Source organism: Mustelus asterias, chromosome 23 (assembly GCF_964213995.1).
Source record: "Mustelus asterias chromosome 23, sMusAst1.hap1.1, whole genome shotgun sequence".
In the NCBI taxonomy this organism is placed as follows: Eukaryota; Metazoa; Chordata; class Chondrichthyes; order Carcharhiniformes; family Triakidae; genus Mustelus; species Mustelus asterias.
Genome location: NC_135823.1, coordinates 15,945,182 through 15,963,558, shown reverse-complemented (window position 1 = coordinate 15,963,558; position 18,377 = coordinate 15,945,182). Strand labels below are relative to the sequence as shown.

The window sequence follows — 18,377 nt, the reverse complement described above, 5'->3', positions numbered from 1 at the left end:
TTATTGTGAGGGCGATCTGCAGCGAAACTAAACGAGTTAGTGGAAACTAAACTGTATATATTAGCAATAACATCTCAAGGTGAAATAGAGAAGGCAACAACAAAAGTCAGTCAGTTTTACTTTTACTTTGTGATGATAACTGAGATCAAGTCTAAATGTAGTTTTGATTTGGGAAGCGTATGCAGAGTAGAGTACATATCCCATGCTAATACTTATGAATTCAAAAACATCTGTAATTTGATGGAATTGATTCCACTATAAGTTACAGAATTCCATAGCCCCTCCAAATGAATTCCTGAGTTTTGCTGAAGGTTATAGTCATGATTGATTTCAATAGCTGTTATCCTAGTGGAGATGTAAAAAGTTCAATGTAATTTAAGTTCTGGAAAGCTGGTAGGAACTGGAGTAGGCTGTTTTCTCCACGAGGTTATTCCACCATTCAATGAAATCATGGCTGATGGGGCAGCAAGGTGGTACAGTGTTTAGCACTGCTGCCTCTCAGCGCCAGGGACCCGGGTCCGATTCCCGGTTTCGGTCACTGCCTGTATGGAGTTTGCACGTTCATCTCCGTGTATGCATGGGTTCCCTTCGTGTGCTCTGGTTTCCTCCCATTGCCCAAAGATGTGCAGGTTAGATTGATTGGCCATGTTAAGTTGCCCCTTAGTGTCAGGGGGACTAGCTAGGGTTATGGGGAAAGGCCCTGTGTCGGATTGTGGTTGGTGCAGACTCGATGAGCTGAAAAGCCTCTTTCTGCACTGTAGGATTCTATGATCTGTGATCTAACTCAACATAGCCACCTTTGCCCCGTATCCCAGTTCAACCTTGGATTTAAAATTTAAAATTGATCTCACATCAATTGCTTTTTGCAGAAGCGAGTTCCAAACTTCGTGTGGAGAAATATTTCCTCATTTCATTCCTGAAAGGTCCACTCTAATTTTTAGACCAAACCCCTCTGCCCAAGGCTCCCCAAACAGTAGAAGTAGTTTCTATGTACCTTATCTGTTCCCCTTAATATAACAAACTTTGATCAAATAACCTTCTGATTCGCAGGAAATGGAGCCCTAGTTCATGTAATCCCTCCATGTAATTTAACCCTTGGAGTCCAGGCATCAATCTGGTAAATCTACATTAGACTCTCTCTAAGACCAATTTATCCTTCTTGAGGTGTCGTTTCCACAACGACTCTGGATGTGGGCTAAACAAAGCTTTGTATAGCTGTGGCATGACTTCTATTTGACCTTTTATTCTAATCCTCTAGAAATAAAGTCCAGCATTCGATCAGCCTTTTTTGATTATTTCTTGCACCAGTTCTTGACATTCTAATGATCAATGTGTCTGGAATCCCAATTCACTTTAGACACTCCATTGTCTCTAGCTTTCCACCATTTAGAAATTACACTTTTAAAAAACTTTTACCCAAAGTGAATGACTTCACCTTTATCTACAATGAAACCTATTTGTCACAGTTTTGCCCGCTGAGTCGATCTGTAATTTTATCCTTCCATGTACACTGCATACAACGCTGCTGATTTTTGTGCCACTGGCAAACTGAATATGTGGATTTCTATCTCATTACCTGAGTCATTCATGAATACAGTGAATAATTCAGGTTCCACCACAAATCCTTGTGGGATTGCAACACTGGTCACTCCACCATGTCTTCCTTGTGCAATTGTTACATTCAATCTTCCCATTTGCCGATTGTCATCCACTATCTGAGGTGATGCTTCTGTTATTGCACTTGCCCAGTGTTCACATTACCATCTTCCCAAGACTACTTTGCCATCCCTCAGCAATCAAAGCAATGTGCAATGATCTCCTTTGTGTACCTAATTACAGTATATCTTGAGGTCCTCCTGCTCAGAGATGTGCTGTTTCTAAAAAGCTCAGTGCTGAGCTTGGCAATGTTTTGTGTTCACCTTGCCCTAACACACACACACACACAAATTGACGTGCTTCCAACTCTAGACCCAAGTCTTGCTAACAACTCTGTGGCTGTTGACCTCTCCAGCGACTTCCAGCCATGCCTCCTTTATTTCCCTGGCTGGCCTTCTCCTGCTGTTCTCGGGAAATAAAAGAGAAGCCAAACTAGAAAGAGTGCGGAAAAGATTTACTAGGATGCTACCAGGACTTCATGGTTTGAGTTATGAGGAGAGGCTGGATAGATTGGGACTTTTTTCCCTGGAGCATAGGGGTGACCTTATAGAGGTCTATAAAATAATGAGGGGCATAGATCAGCTAGATAGTCAATATCTTTTCCCAAAGATAGGGGAGTCTAAAACTAGAGGGCATAGGTTTAAGGTGAGAGGGGAGAGATACAAAAGTGTCCAGAGGGACAATTTCTTTCACACCGGGTGATGAGTGTCTGGAATGATCTACCAGAGGTGGTGGTAGAAGCGGGTACAATGTTGTCTTTTAAAAAGCATTTAGACAATTATGTGGGTAAGATGGGTATAGAGGGATATGGGCCAAATGCGGGAAATTGGGATTAGCTTAGTGGTAAAAACTGGACAGCATGGACAAGTTGGGCCAAAGGGCCTGTTTCCATGCTGTAAACCTCTATGGTTCACAGCATGTCTATCATAACCACCAATGAGATGTTAGAGAGCCTCTGACTGTTTGGCACTTCTCTGTTGTACGCCCCCTCAATACTGCATCTCTCTGCCTGCATCCACTTTGAAAGCTTCCAGTTCCCACTTCCTACTCACACCCATCGTATGTAATTGATTGGCTATCTGGAGGTGACTCTCAAATTGGTGCCTCCTGAAAAAAATATTGACGATGGGTGCACTGTTACCTCCAGCGGGATCGGGAGAAGGAAATGCTCCTGACATTGGGGTGTAACTGCGATTGGGAAAATCCAGACCGATAAATTCAATATTTTTGTCCTCGACAGCTCAATCTGATCCTTAAAACAGTATGTTAGTAAATGAATCAGTTAAAAAATTGTTAGTAAATTAATCCATCGTGTCTGGGGTGCCTAAAGTCACTCTATTTCCTTCCCTTTCTTTCATTTTCAAACTATTATTCATATTACCTTTTCCACTTGAGCCTCCACTCCATTTGCTTGTTTAAAGTCCTTGTGACTGTGCTATCTATCCTTTCCTCTAGGGCCAGTTTAGGTGTAGCCCATCCCAACAGCACTGTTCCTTGCTGACCCAATAATGGTGCCAGTGACCCATGAAATGCAACCTCTCTCCAACACCACTTCCTCAGCCACACATTCACCTCCCTAATCTGCTTTCATAGAACCATAGAAAATAGGAGTAGGCCATTCGACCCTTTGAGCCTGCTCCACCGTTCATTATGATCATGGCTGATCATCCAACTGAACAGACTGATTTCTCTCTCTCTCCTCTCTCTCCCCCCCCCCCACCCCCGCCCCGCAAGCCCCATATCCTTTAATCAGCAAGGGCTATAACTAAGTCTTCCTTGAAAACATATACATTTTTGGCCTCAACTGCTTTCTTTGGTAGCGAATTCCACAGGCTTACTGCTCTGTGGGTGAAGAAATTTCTCCTCATCTCAGTCCTAAAAGATTTACCCCGTATCCTTAGACTAAGACCACCCCTGGTTGTGGACACCCCCACCATCGTGCACATCCTTCCTGCATCTACCCTGCCTAGTCCTGTTAGAATTTTATAGGTTGTTGTGAGATTTCCCCTCATTCTTCTGAACTCCGGCGAATGTTATGCTAACTGACTCAATCTCTCATACCATCCCAGGAATCAACCTGGTAAACATTCCCTGCACTCCCTCTATAGCAAAAACATCCTTCCTCAGATATGGAGACCAAAAATGCACACAATATTCCAGGTGTGGCCTCACCAAGGCGCTCTTTAATTGCAGCAAGACATACATCCCTGCTCCTGCACTCCAATCCTGTCACTATGAAGGCCAACATACCATTTGTTTACTGCCTGCTGCACTCCATGCTTACTGTCAGTGACTGGTGTACGAGGACACCCAGGTCTCGTTGCACATTTCCCCCTCTTAATTTATAGCTATTCAGATAATAATCTGCCTCCCTATTTTTGCTACCAAAGTGGATAACCTCACATTTATCCATATTACACTGCATCAGCTAAACATTTCCCCACTCACTCAGCTTGTCCAAATCACACCAAAGCATCTCTGCATCCTCCTCACAGCTCACCCTCCCACCCAGCTTCGTGCCATCTTCAAATTTGGAGATATTACATTTGCTTCCTTCATCGAAATCATTTAATATATATTGTGAATATATATCTTGACAATAATTTGCATGTAGCCCAGGTAATAATGCAAAGATTATAAACCCTTTTACTACTATTTTCATCACAAGGAATCTTAAAGGACAGCAGAGTGGGACTAGTTGAGTTGTTTAGCAGAAAAAAAAAATTACTGCCTCAGGCTTGCATGCACCCTGGACAGTCTCTCTCCCACCACCTTCCGTCGGAAAAAAGATACAAAAGTCTGAGGTCACATACCAACTGACTCAAGAACAGCTTCTTCCCTGCTGCCATCAGACTTTGAATGGACCTACCTCGCACTAAGTTGGTCTTTCTCTACACCCTAGCTATGACTGTAACACTACATTCTGCGCACTCTCCTTTCCTTCTCTATGAATGGTATGTTTGAGATTGAAAACAAGCAATGGTTTAAGATTTCTGAATGAATTCAAGATTTCTTGATTTGGGATTACAGTTTATAATCTTCCCAAGTATGTTCTATATTCGTTTCATTGGTCAGACTGACTTTAGATTTCGATTGGAAAAATGACAATGGTAATTGGATTGGCTTCACCAGTGGAACAGATTTATATTTAATTCTTTTTGAAGTGTGGATTTATATTTCTTAAATAGACACTGCCTTTTTGAAGTTTATTAAATTGCTACTTGTTATAATACAATAAATCTGATTTGAATTTCTGTTACAGAATACTCTGGGCATGCCCATATTCTTTTGGCTGCAATGGAAAAAGTAAGTAATGAATGGCTGTGTATGCAACCCAGTCAGTCTGAATGTAATGTCATCATAATAATTCCATCTCGTGGATCAAGAGCTGATTTCATTTTAGATGAATTCAAGTGACATTTATTCTAAGAAATTGTACTGAAGCATTGCCTATCAACAAAATTTTTCACCCTAAAAGATGCTTATCATGTAATGGCAGCTTTCATTAATTTGTCCTATTTTAAAGGTACAATTGCTGTCCAGAAGTGTTACTTTATAATGTATAAAAGCAAATTACTGCGGATGCTGGAATCTGAAACCAAAAGAGAAAATGCTGGAACATCTCAGCAGGTCTGGCAGCACCTGTAAGGAGAGAAAAGAGCTGATGTTTCGAGTCCAGATGACCCTTTGTCAAAGCTGAAAGGCATTACTTTATAATGTTAAAACAGCTGAACGATCCTACAATATCTGGAAAATATTAAATTTACTTCACCAATTTAACTATTTATTTTATAAATATATTTTATAGTGATGAAGCCAGTTATTCTGATATCTGAAATGAGCTCCTGAAACTCAGCGATCACAGTATCATTTTAAATAGTGGAATTGTTTGATGTAATACATTAGTTACATGTTATAGGTGCATGCTAAATTCTCCCTCAGGCGCCGGAGTGTGGCGACCAGGGGATTTTCATAGTAACTTCATTGCAGTGTTAATGTAAGCCTACTTGTGATGAATAAATAAACTTAAATTATTTCTTGGTGATAATATTGGAAGGCGAACTCAATCTTGGTTAAAAATGTACTGGTAATCAGATTTTTAGTTTTGGAAGAAGCTTCCATATTTATTTCGTATAATGTTGAAATATTGGCTGATTTTCATTGCTATGAAAGAGTAAAGACAGTGCTGACAGTAGAAGTTTTTCTAAATGTTTCAATGTCAGTAGCCTATAGAAATCAGTGAATAAAACAGAGTGGTGTAAATGGTAAATTAGTGAAATAAAATTGGGCTGCAGTATTTTGAATAATTCATGTTTGGAAATTTATGGCAAAACAATCAAATGCATGTAAAGATTAAATAATAATGCATTTTAAATAAGGGAGGTTATGCTGGATCCTTGTATGATGCATCTGAAGTCGTAACATTCTGTTTGCATGGCTGTGCCTTATTTTATTACCTTATTTTATTAAAATGGCAGACTTGGATGAAGGCCTGCAGCATCTTGTTTCAAGTAATAAACCTCTCAACAATTTCAGTAGAATCTGGTGCATAAAAAGCCCCAGTACGATCATATCCACAATAATTGTTCCCAGAATGTAAAGAAATATGTTGCAAAATTTTTTAAACTATTCTCATTTCTGTCTGAGGTGTGGTGCACATTTGATGAATTTACAGATGAATGTTTTCTCTAATGTTGAGCGCAGAATGATTGTAGACAGGCTCTTTATTAGCCTAATGGACCTCATTAAAATTTAATTGTGCACTCTGGTGTATGTATTACAAAAAAAAAGTAGACAGCAATAGCTCTAATACCATGGACAATCTGACCTTGTCCTAGTAATGCCATGTTAGCTTTTCACACACCCAGCATAACTGTTTTTCAGAATTAATCTCAAAATTGTCCAGTATTGCATTTATGTTGTGCGTTCGCCTACAACACACCATCCCGGTCTCTCCCGTAAATATTTTCATTTGTAATCCACATCTGGGTAGCACTACCAGTTTCCAAGATGAAACGGTGCTCGTTTTCTGTGAAAATAATGCAGGACTATTTTACAGCCATTGTTTTCGCATGCGCATGTTTAACATGCACCTGATTGCAGTCCAAGTTTCAAACTAAAGTTCAATTTCACGGTGAATTTAAAAATGCATAAAGTTTGAGCTGTAAGGTGACAGAACATCACGTCAGAAATCACAAAAATGCATCAGTTTGGGTGACAAGAGGGTTTGCTAGGAGTCACACTTTCTTTATAAAGTTATTCTGCCTTTATTAAATACAAGTTTGTCTGGAAACAGCATTAGGAGGACAACTGTTTTCAGCAGAGTTGCTGCAGAACACATCATTTTATTGAAAGTATAAATATTTCTGGAATTCCTTTTGGAATAGTGATGTTTCGTGCAAATGTTGGCATGGATTAATTCTGACAATTTGAAGTTGACTACTTTAAAGGAAATCTTGTGAAGTGTGTGAGGATATATTTTCTAATTTTTCTTCCACTTGGTTTCTTTTGCTAAAATTACATTAGATTTACCATCCGTCTAATAATAATCTTCAGGGGCAGTCTCACAATTTTGAATTTAAGCTGCGATGTCTTGATTTAAATTATTCTTTTCTTTCATGAAAAATTGATGGCCCCATATCAGGTTGGTGATGGGAGAAGGTAGTGCGTTTTCTTTTTGTAACCAATCATGGAAAAGTTAAATTGTGACTTGTGAGAATTTTGTGTACACCTTTTGTGTTATTTGAGAGTGACGCTTGCTTTCTCATTTAGGAAATTTCATTTCACAAGCTTCTCTTAGTATTTACAGCACGTTGAAGAGCCACTATAGGTGATCAAAGGGGGGTGGGGGGAAACAATTTTGGATGGTGTCAGTAACTTTCGATGAGGTTGCCTTTGAACAGCTTTCCTAGTTTTTAAATGAGGTTTCAAATGCTGAAGAAAATAGCAGATAATGCTATACTGCCAGTTTCATTGTTTGCATTGACTGTCAGTGCTATTATTAAAAAATACAAACCAGTCTATCCCTCTTCTGCCTATCCCCATGCCTTCTGTCCCATTAACAAGGACAAAGACCTGAAAAATAACCATGGCTGGAATCTTCCGAGGACCAGCAATCAACATCGGATTGCTGCTCCGTTCCTACTTTTCTGTGTCATGCCTGAGCTCCACAGTTTATGTCTTCTGGCTTCTTCAGAAATGCGGAGCAGTTTTTCCATTGAACTACTCCCCAGAAGATTAGCCACGCCCCATTTTTATGGGGTAGTCTGGTAAGTGTTCACCAACACACTGGGCGACACAGTGGTTAGCACTGCTTCCTCACAGCGCCAGGGACCCGGGTTTTCTGGGTTCTGTCATCTTACAGCTCAAACTTTATGCATTTTTAAATTCAGTGAAATTGAACTTTAGTTGAAGATTGGACCAGAATCAGGTGTGTGTTAAACATGCGCATGTGAAAACAATGGCTGTAAAATGGTCCTGCGTTATTTTCACAGAAAACGGGCACCATTTTGTCTTGGAAATTGGTATTGAAACCCAGATGTGGATTACAAATGATTCCTGGCTTGGGTCACTGTCTGTGCGGAGTCTGCACGTTCTCCCTGTGTCTGTGTGGGTTTCCTCCGGGTGCTCCGGTTTCCTCCCACAGTTTAAAAGATGTGCTGGTTAGGTGCACTGGCCATGCTAAATTCTCCCTCAGTGTACCCGAATAGGCGTGTGGCGACTAGGGGATTCTCACAGTAATTTCATTGTAGTGTTGATGTAAGCTACTTGTAATATTAATAAACAAAAAAAGCACTGGGACATTTTAACAACTTTTCAGTGAGTGGGCGAGTGTATGAATGGGTGAGTGTATGGGTAGTTGTGTAAGTGCGTTGGTGAGGTGGTAGGGCGAGTGGGTAGGTGGGTTGGGAGGGATTGTCAGGTTGGGGGCTAGGCAGGTCTGGCTGAGGGTAAGTTGAGGATTTGTGGGGGTGCGGAGAGTCAGAACGTTGGGGCGAGTCAGGTCGGCCCGGGGGTATTCGGTTGGGGGGGGGCTGACGGGGGAAGTCGGTGTGGGGAATCTGTTATATAGTTACCCAGGAGTTAGAGTAGGATTTTTCTGTTTTCCTGGGGAATTATCTTGGTAAATAATTCAGAACTGTCCAAAGTCTCCGACTCTAGCTCAGAGTGGGCGGCACAGTAGCACAGTGGTTAGCACTGCTGCTTCACAGCTCCAGGGACCTGGGTTCGATTCCCGGCTTGGGTCACTGTCTGTATGGAGTTTGCACATTCTCCTCGTGTCTGCGTGGGTTTCCTCCGAGTGCTCCGGTTTCCTCCCACAGTCCAAAGATGTGCGGGTTAGGTTGATTGGCCATGATAAAATTGCCCCTTAGTGTCCTGGGATGCGTAGGTTAGAGGGATTAGCGGGTAAATGTGTAGGGATAAGGGGGTAGGGCCTGGGTGGGATTGTGGTCGGTGCAGACGCAATGGGCCAGATGGCCTCTTTCTGCACTGTACGGTTTCTATGATTCTATGATTTGGAGATTGTTTTTTTTAAAGAAGGTTTTGGGTAAAAGTGGAATTGCCCATCGGAGTTCAAACATCCCAGGCAACCTTTACGGAATAATTGCACCGGCTCTTAGGAAGGATCTCAAAGAGCATGGCAAGGATACATCTGGTCTCTGATGATACAAAGACTGGAAAATCTAGGCCCATGTTTATAGTAACAGCAATGTTAGAAGATTTGGTTCTGTGAGATTGTGTTTTGGTGCATTGGACAGATTTAAATATTTATGTATTGTGAAATGCTGCAGTAATGTTTTGAGCAACACAGCTTTCTTGTACATTTTTTTTAACTCAAAGTGCATAGCATCTGAATGATGAGTTGCAGCAGGGGAGTCCCTGGCAAGCTGCATCATTAGCTGTGTTTATTTGCAAAAGTGGGTTGGAACAGATTTCTAATTGGTCCCCTTGGAGGACAGGGCCAAAACAGTTGAATTATATTGTGTGATTTAATCCAGTCAGTAACACATGAGTAACAAAACTTGCATTAACACCATACAGGGCTCACACTCCAGGTTAAGAGCATTCGCAGCACTTCGCCCTGGCTTCTCAGAGCACAAACATTTACACTACCAAGTTCAGAGAAATTACATTGCTGAAACGACTGATTTTAGAGAGAGCATGAAGTTCAAACAATGGATTTCAGAGAATGCACAATACTTGTACTGCCGAGTTCAGATCGCAGGCAGTGAGGGGCAGAAAGGTTTCATCTTGAAAATTGAGACATAGCTGGACTGGGAACCAATAACCAATAAACACTATATAATGGATATAGGGGACCTGCTGTGAGTTAGGACGCATGCTGCAATGCTTTGATATGATAAAGTCAAGTTAACTGAGGGTGGAAGATGAAAGGCTGACCAGGAGAATATTGCGTTACAGACCGGCGTGGGAGAGAACCAAAACCCGTGTTCCCTTCCTTTGCTATCCGTAATGTGTGTTTTGAAAAGGGAGTGGTGCATGTTTCTGTATGTGGCCAATTTGAAAAACCAGCAGCAAGCTTTTCATGAGTTTAAATAAAGAGGATTTTTATTCCCCCTGAAAATCTAACACTACATCTCACACCAAACATCATATACGTGCGCACACACTCATCTTTCAAGAAAATTACATGGAAAGAGAATAGTTTTACAAGTTATGAACAAAAAAATTTATAATTCATGTGATTGGCTTGTCTTGGAAACCACACGATGCATGCCTGGTGAAGAAGTTTTTATCGATGTATGGTTAGGTAGATTCAATTGCTAAAGTTGTCTACCAGAGACATTGCAGGTTTCTCTCTAAGACATAAACTTTCTGCAGATCATGGAGGTAATTACTTGCAATCTTGTTACTGGGAGGTCTCTTTGCTATCCCGGCACGGTAGCACAGTGGTTAGCACTGCTGCTTCACAGCTCCAGGGACCTGGGTTCGATTCCTGGCTTGGGTCACTGTCTGCGTGGGTTTCCTCCGGGGGCTCCGGTTTCCTCCCACAGTCCAAAGATGTGTGGGTTAGGTTGATTGGCCATGCTAAAATTGCCCTTAGTGTCCTGGGATGCATAGTTTAGAGGGATTAGTGGATAAATATGTAGGGTTATGGGGGTAGGACCTGGGTGGGATTGTGGTCGGTGCAGAGTCGATGGGCCGAATGGCCTCTTTCTGTGCTGTAGGGTTTCTAAGATTCTAAGAAAAGAAGAGCTTATGATGTTGCAGTCTCCAGCTTGTAAGGCATAGGTATTACTGCCTTTGTGCTGCTACTGTTGCTGCAGATGTTACATCTTTGTGTAGATAACACTTAAAGCTTTAAATAAGGAGACTAACAAGGAGACAAACTATGTGCTTTCTCTCAGTTTCCTTCCACAAGTAGTGTTGGGTCAAGTTGATTAGCCACAACTTGGTCATTAAGACAATCACTATTTTGATTTCCGAAAGGTCCCATGATTGTTTCAATGATATTGGTGGTGGCACCTCTAGTCTGGAATGTGTCCTTTAGAGACACTGCAGCAGTTTTTAAATGCACAGAGTCAAGTGACCCTTGGCAGCCCTCATTTGAAGCCCATCATCAATTGTTTTAAAACGAGTCCGTTCCAAAAGATTCCACACTTAAACTTAATGATTTAAAAGTTATGAATGTGGCTTCCTTCATTGGACATGACAATTGGAATAGTTGAGTCTAACAAATGACATATTAATGTATGTAATATCATGAATGTGGGAAGAAATTCAGAATATGCTCTCATTTTTTAAGGGATTCAACTGTAGCTTTTCTAATTTCTCCATGCGGCTGAAATATTTCAGCCTGGGTATAATTCCAGTAAATTTTCTCTGCACCCTGAGGCCTTGACATCCTCCTTGAAGTATGTGCCAAGAATTGACCGTAATACCCCTACTGAGGCTTAACCTGTGTTTATATAGGTTCAGTATAACTTCCTTGCTTCTACCAAAGATCCTATAAGATTTAGAGGGTATGCTATTTAACATCCTTCTTCCTACCTAAAGCTCTCCGCATCTTCTAACTTGCTCCATAAAACCCACCTTTTTGAGTAAGCATTTTGGCTACTTGCCCTAATCTCCTCCTGAGTCAAAAGTTCATAACACTCCTGGAAAGCCTCTGGTGATGTTTTACTACATTAAAGGCACTATCCAAATGCAAGTGGTTGTTATGTACGTGCTCATTCCCAGTGCACGATCAGTTTCTTACTCATTATTACTATGGGTATCGATTCTGATTATCAGCCCTTCGTGGCCCAAGTAATGACAGGAAGATCAACCACAGTTAATTACAAAACTTGCTGCTGTAGTAAGTTTTCAGTTATTGGTTTGATTTACTTAAAGGATTAAAAGGCTTATTTCCCCTCCAAAAGGATTGTCTTTTTTCATGTGGAAGAAATAGATGATGTTGTTTAATCAATGTAGACAAGCAAAGTCATCAGAGATAGACCTCAGTGTATTGACAACATTGGTTTCAATGTCTGTTTTTACGTAAGTATTGTTAACCGGAAACCTCTACTCCAGAGGGTTAATAGTGTAGTTTCCAACACCAAAACCAATTATAAGCTGGAATTTGATCAGGTTCAAAATTATTCTAAAATCTGTCTTTTTTCCCCCAACACAAACAGTAACTTAGATTTGGAATCTGTTTTGAAGGGTACATGAGTATGAGATTTGCACAGAACAGTTTGCCATTCATTTTTCTGTCTGAATCTGCAGCTCTTGGGGATAATTGGCCCATCACACACTGTCTTGTTGCACACAGGTTTCATGCACTTGTAATCTGCTGGAGAAGGTAGAACTCCGGTTTGAAGGGGGTTCTAGGTTTGTATATAGGAACCGCTGTTAGACTTTGAAGAGACGCTCTGTTGGAAACCTAACATTGAAATACAAATGAAATTGCCTTGTAGCTTGGTAGTCGGATGTTTCTAGACCTCCAAAACAATAAAATGCATCCAAGTATTGAAATACTGAAGGAACAAGCTAATAATTGATGGTGATATCTTGGTACAGATAATTTTCATTTCATTGGAATGCAGTATGTTTACCTGGGCAGTCACTAATTTGTTGCATTTTGATTTCTAAGTAGCAGTTTGCTCCCTTTTCTCTCTCCCTCTCCCCACTCCACCCTTCACCCCAAACAAAATCATACTCATATAATTGTTTGGCTGTTTGTACAAATAGAGTTTAGTTTATAGCAGTGTTGAATAGAACTTCACTGTGAAATGTAAATGTTTTTGCTTCAAAGATTGCATGCAACATCTGGTTAGTAAAGTGTTCTGCTTGGAACTGTAGCCTTGGTCTTAACCCTTTTGAATTCCTGCCTATATACCAGCCAACTCAAAGAGTATAAATTGTTCTTTGTTGCTAGATAGTGACTGCTTTGTGTGCAGTGTTTCATGTTCTACTCTGCCATCATTCTCAGGAAAATAACAATATAGCTGTCTCCAGCAGTTCCTTTAAATAGATTTATTCTGAAACAAAGGTCAGGGGCGGTGAAATGTTTCGACTGTAATAACGTACAGTTTGCTTAGTGATTATTCAGAAGCAGGAAGCATGTCAGTACCGATAAAGGAAAGGTTTCACCAACACACAATGAAACTCAATACAGCATACAATGGTAGCTAAAAGCAGAATGAGAACTTCAACCCAACAGTTGATGACCAAGCTGCCAAATCAGCGTGGTGTGCGGTGAAGTACTGTGCAGCACAATGATTGAGACAGAATTATTAAAATCATTGTTGATACTGAGGGGATAATTGAATGTCAAGGGATGGTGGTTAGATCCTCCCTTGTTGGAGATGGTCATTGCCTGCGCTTGTGCAGCATGAATCTTTCTTGCCACTTGGCCCAGGTCTTGTGCATTTGGACATGAATTGCTTCAGTATCTGAGGAGTCGCGAATGATGCTGAACAGTGTGCAGTCATCAGTGAACATCCCCATCTCTGACCTTATGAGGGAAGGAAGGTCATCGATGAAGCAGCTGAAGATGGTTGGGTCTAGGACACTACCCTGAGAAACTCCTGAATTTTTGTCCTGAAGCTGAGATGATTGACCTCCAATCACCACAACCATCTTCCTTTGTGCCAGATATGACACCAACCAGTGGAGTGTTTTTCCCCTGATTCCCTTTGACTCCAGTTTAGCTAGGGCTCCTTGATGCCACACTCGGTCAAATGCAGCCTTGTTATCAAGAGCAGTCACTCTCACCTCCTGGCATTCAGCTCTTTTGTCCATGTTTGAATCAAGGCTATAGTGAGGTCAGGAACTGAGTGACCCTGGCGGAATTCAAACTGAGCACCTGTGAGCAGGTTATTGCTGAGTTAGTGCCACTTGATAATACTGTTGATGACCCCTTCCATCGCTTTATTGATGAATGAGAGTAGACCGATTGCGCCGTAATTGGCCAGGTTGGATTTGTCCTGTTTCTTGATCAGTTGCCTGATCGGTTTTCCACATTGCTCGGTAGATGCCGGTGTTGCAGCTGTACTAGAACAGCTTTGCGAGGGGCGCGGCAAGTTGTGGAACACAAGTCTTCAGTGCTATTACTGGAATATTGTCGGGACCCATAGCCTTTGCGCTATCCAGTGCCTTCAGCCGTTTCTTATTATCACGCGGGGTAAATCTAATTGGCTGAAGACTGACATCTATGATGCTCCGGAGGAGACAGAGATGGATCATCCACTTCTGGCTGAAGGTTGTTGCAATTGCTTCAGCCTTATCTTTTACACTGATGTGCTGGGCCCCTCTGCTGTTGAGGTTGGGGATATTTGTATCCCCAGTGAGTTGTTTAATTGTCTACTGCCCAACACAACTGGATGTGGCAGGACTGCAGAGCTTAGATCTGATCCATTGGTTGTGAAATCATCCAGCTCTGTCACTCGCTGTTTTTGCTGTTTGGCATGCAAGTAGTCCTGTGATGTAGCTTCACCAGGTTGATGCCTCTTTTTTTTTAGGTATGCCGGGTGCTTGCTCCTGGCATGCCCTCCTGTAATTCTCCATTGAACCAGGAATTTTATATAACCCTTTTTGATGTTGTATTAAATATCTATTCCACAGTTCCAGCTGTCTGTGTAATAACTCTTGTTCAGTTGGTGCATGTATCTGCAGACTTGTCTGGGAAGAGATGTGTTTACATTGTTGATACAGTGAGTCATCCTACATGAATAATCATACGCCCTAAATGATTTTTAAAAATTTCCATATTGCTATTTATGTATGAGAATGTTCTTAAACTGGTATTAGAATGTTTCCTTTTTCTAGTTTGCTGATGACTTCATTCATTTATTTTACAGCATGTCGATGGGAGTTTTTCTGTGAAGCCATTAAAGCAAAAGCAGATTGTAAGTAACCTGTAAACTTCATTGTATCAGAACAGTGACGTGCAAGGATATCAAACTATTTTGAGTTAATTTAAGTGCAGTTAACAGGGAAACATAGAAACTAGAAGCTGGCGTAGACCATTTGGCCCTTTGAGCCTGCTCAGCCATTCAGTATGATCGTGATTGATCCTTGATCTCAATGCCATATTCCCGCTTTCTCCCCAGACCCCTTAATGCCATTAAAATCTTTTTAAAAATCCACATCTTTCCTAAAACATTTAGTGACTTGGCTTCCATTGTCTTCTGTGGAGGAGAATTCCACAGGTTCATTAGCCTTTTGAGTGAAGACATTTTTCCTCCTCTCAGTTCCAAATGGTCTAACCCGTATCCTGAGACTGTATTCCCTGGTGCTAGATTTCCCCAACCAGGGAAAACATCCTCCCTGCATCCAGTCTGTCCAGCGCTGTTAGAATTTTATCCATTTCAATCAGGTCTCCCCTCATCCTTCCAAATTCTAGTGAATACAGGCCCAGTCGAAACAGTTTTTCCTCATAGGTCAGTCCCGCCAACCCCGGTATCAGCCTCGTGAACCTCTGCTCCACACCCTCTGTGGCAAGCATATTCTTTCTTAGAGAATTCTAGGAGCTTTGCAAAATCCACAGCAGTTACGAAATCTGCTTCTGACTTGCCTTCCCTCCCTCCCTCCCTCCGATTTTCCCATCCTGGAATCCACCTGAGGGCCATTGTCAAGCATAGAAGCAGCTCTGGATGCACACTTCTCTGGTGATACATTGGTGAGGTCCAATGGCCGAATGTTAGGTGTATCTTCACCTTCTGGCATATGCTTGTTCCTAGATCACGTCTAAAAACAAGTCATGCTATCCATCTTTCATCCATCCTGGAGATTTTTCATGCGAACAAGAAGCAGGAGAAGGCCATTCAGCCCTACGAGCCTAGTCCGCAATTTAAGATCGCAGTTAATCTGATAGCAGCCTCGAATCTGCATCCTGACTATCCCTGATAACCTATCCCTCCCTTGCTTACTAAGAACCTATCCACCTCTGCCCTAATAATATTCGAAGACTCTGCTTCCATTGCCTTTTCAAGAAGAGAGTTCCAAATACTCAGCTTGGTTACAGCATTGAAGGAGGTCGTTCATCCAATTGTGTCCATGCCAGCCCTCTGCAAGAATTCTTTAGCTACTCTCACTCCCATCACCTCCCCATAGCTCTGCAGTCTTTCTCTTGGGGGATTATTCAATTCCCTTTTGAATGCCATGATTGAATGTGCACCTCACTTTGCACTACACTTTCAGGCAGTGCATTCCAGATCCTGACCACTAGTTGAGTAAATAAAGATGTTTTTCCTCATGTCATTGTTGCTTCTTTTGCCAATCACCTTAATTCAGTCCCTGGTCTCAAACACTCGCAAAAATGAGAAGAGTTTCCTTCTATCTATTGTGTCTGGCACCCTCATGACTTGAACACCTCTGACAAATTCCCTCCCAACCTTTTCTTCTCTGAAGAGAACAACCCCAGCTTCTTCAGTCTGTTGATGTAACTGAAGTCCACGAAACGATTCCCAAATGTTTCCTGCACCCTCTCTAAAGTCTTCACACTCTTCCTAAAGTGCAGAGCCCCAAAATTGGACACGTTAATTCAGTTGAGGCCGAAAGACCCTTTATAATGGGTCATCATAACTTCTTTCCTTGTATTCTATACTGCTATTCATGAAGCCCGGGATCCCTCATGCTTTTTTAACCACTTTCTCAATCTCACCTTTAATGATTTGTGTACATATACCCTGTGATAATGACCTGTGTGTTGGGATACCTGTGCATTTTCTTTACTGTGATATCCCTTTAAGACCAAAGCAGACTGAAGAGTATTCTAAAAAAGGGTTAATTGGTTTCCTGATTATAACATCATTCGGTTCCAAGAAATGGCCATGTGACTTGAGGTTGCCATAGAGGTGAACAATTAGAAAGCAGTGGGTAGATGGTCTGTGTTTTTATTGTGACTCTAGGAGGAGCACTTTCAGCACATGTGCTGACACAGTGTCATTCGCTGTGAGTCAGTCTGTCACTGCATCATTTGCAACTAGCCAGAGAACCTAAAGTAAGTCTTCAGATGCTGACTGAAATCTGATGTTACCGAGTACATTAAAACAGAGTCATATTAGGATTGACAGTTTCCCCAAAACATTCTGTTCAGTTTTCAGTCATTATTATTTAGATTCTTACCAGAAGCACTGTGGGATACTGGTTTTTGAACAGGACTTATTGAAGATGCAGTTTAAAAAATTACATTAATTTGTAGAAATTAGAATATCATGTGGTTAATAAATAAACAATTAAGTAAAAAGTAATTGAGTATTAAGTTTTTAAAAAAAATCATCATCCAATGTGGGATTCAAGACCATGACTTTAGACCTAAGAGCCCCATTAAACCGACTGAGCTAGCTGGGAATTGCCTCCACAAAGCCACCTTAACTTGTTTCAGAAGGCACTTGCCTAAACTTGTGATCACTGTTTCCATTTTGTACACACCAATGTGAGTTTATTCCAATAATAAAGCAGAAATTTGAAGAGGGATTTGATGTTCTGCAGCTGCACACAACGCTCTGATATTCCTGACACCAACTGGAAAGATGTCAGGACCAGTTGTGCGTGTGCCGGTGGCACAATGTGGGCTCAGTGCGCATGTGCAACCGTTCCTGAGGCCTTTCCAGCTGGCGACAGGAGTTACTGTGAAATTTTTAAAAAAGTTGCAATGGCGTTGGGTTTTTTCAGCCTTTGTGCCAGACTGTTCACAACAACAAGATTTCAGTTGGAAGAAAACAAGCCAGGTTCTCTCCAAACTGTTTGGCAAATTTGGAACAGATCCTTGTGTTGAAGCAGATCACTAAGACTAGTGCAGACACTGTGGACAAAATCTTGTGGAGGCAACGAGGATCTCGGCCACTGCTAGAAAGCCAGCGGGAGGCCCGAGTCACCTCTTTTTGGGGAAGGCCCTCCTCATCTTGAATCACAGAATAGAATCCCTACAGTGCAGAAGAAGCTATTAGGCCCATCGAGTCTGCTTTGACCACGATCCCACCCAGGCCCTATCCCCGTAACCCCACATATTTACCCTACTAATCCCCTGACACTAAGGGTCAATTTAACGTGGCCAATCAACCTAACCCGCACATCTTTGGACTGTGGGAGGAAACCAGAGGAAACCCATGCAGACACGGGGATAATGTGCAGACTCCACGCAGTGACCTGAGGCCGGAATTGAACCCGGGTCCCTGGTGCTGTGAGGCAGCAGTGCTAGCCACTGTGCCACCCCTTGCTCCATTCGGGCACATGACAGTCCAGTGGCAGGCTTTCCATCAGCATCAAAG

At 41.7% G+C, this 18,377-nt stretch overlaps 1 protein-coding gene across 6 annotated transcripts in view; it reads left to right on the top strand.

The window, feature by feature from the left end:
- The window catches only part of LOC144510533 (E3 ubiquitin-protein ligase MGRN1-like), a 155,395-nt gene that overhangs the window by 96,890 nt on the left and 40,128 nt on the right, over window positions 1–18,377 (top strand). For all 6 annotated transcript variants that reach the window (XR_013500643.1, XM_078240045.1, XM_078240046.1 and 3 more), the window contains exons 7-8: window positions 4,919–4,962; window positions 14,964–15,011. Coding sequence is in view for 5 of the 6 variants with exons in the window: in XM_078240045.1 (XP_078096171.1) it covers window positions 4,919–4,962; window positions 14,964–15,011 (92 nt within the window). In the remaining variant the exon portion in view is untranslated. The remainder of the gene's footprint in view (window positions 1–4,918; window positions 4,963–14,963; window positions 15,012–18,377) is intronic.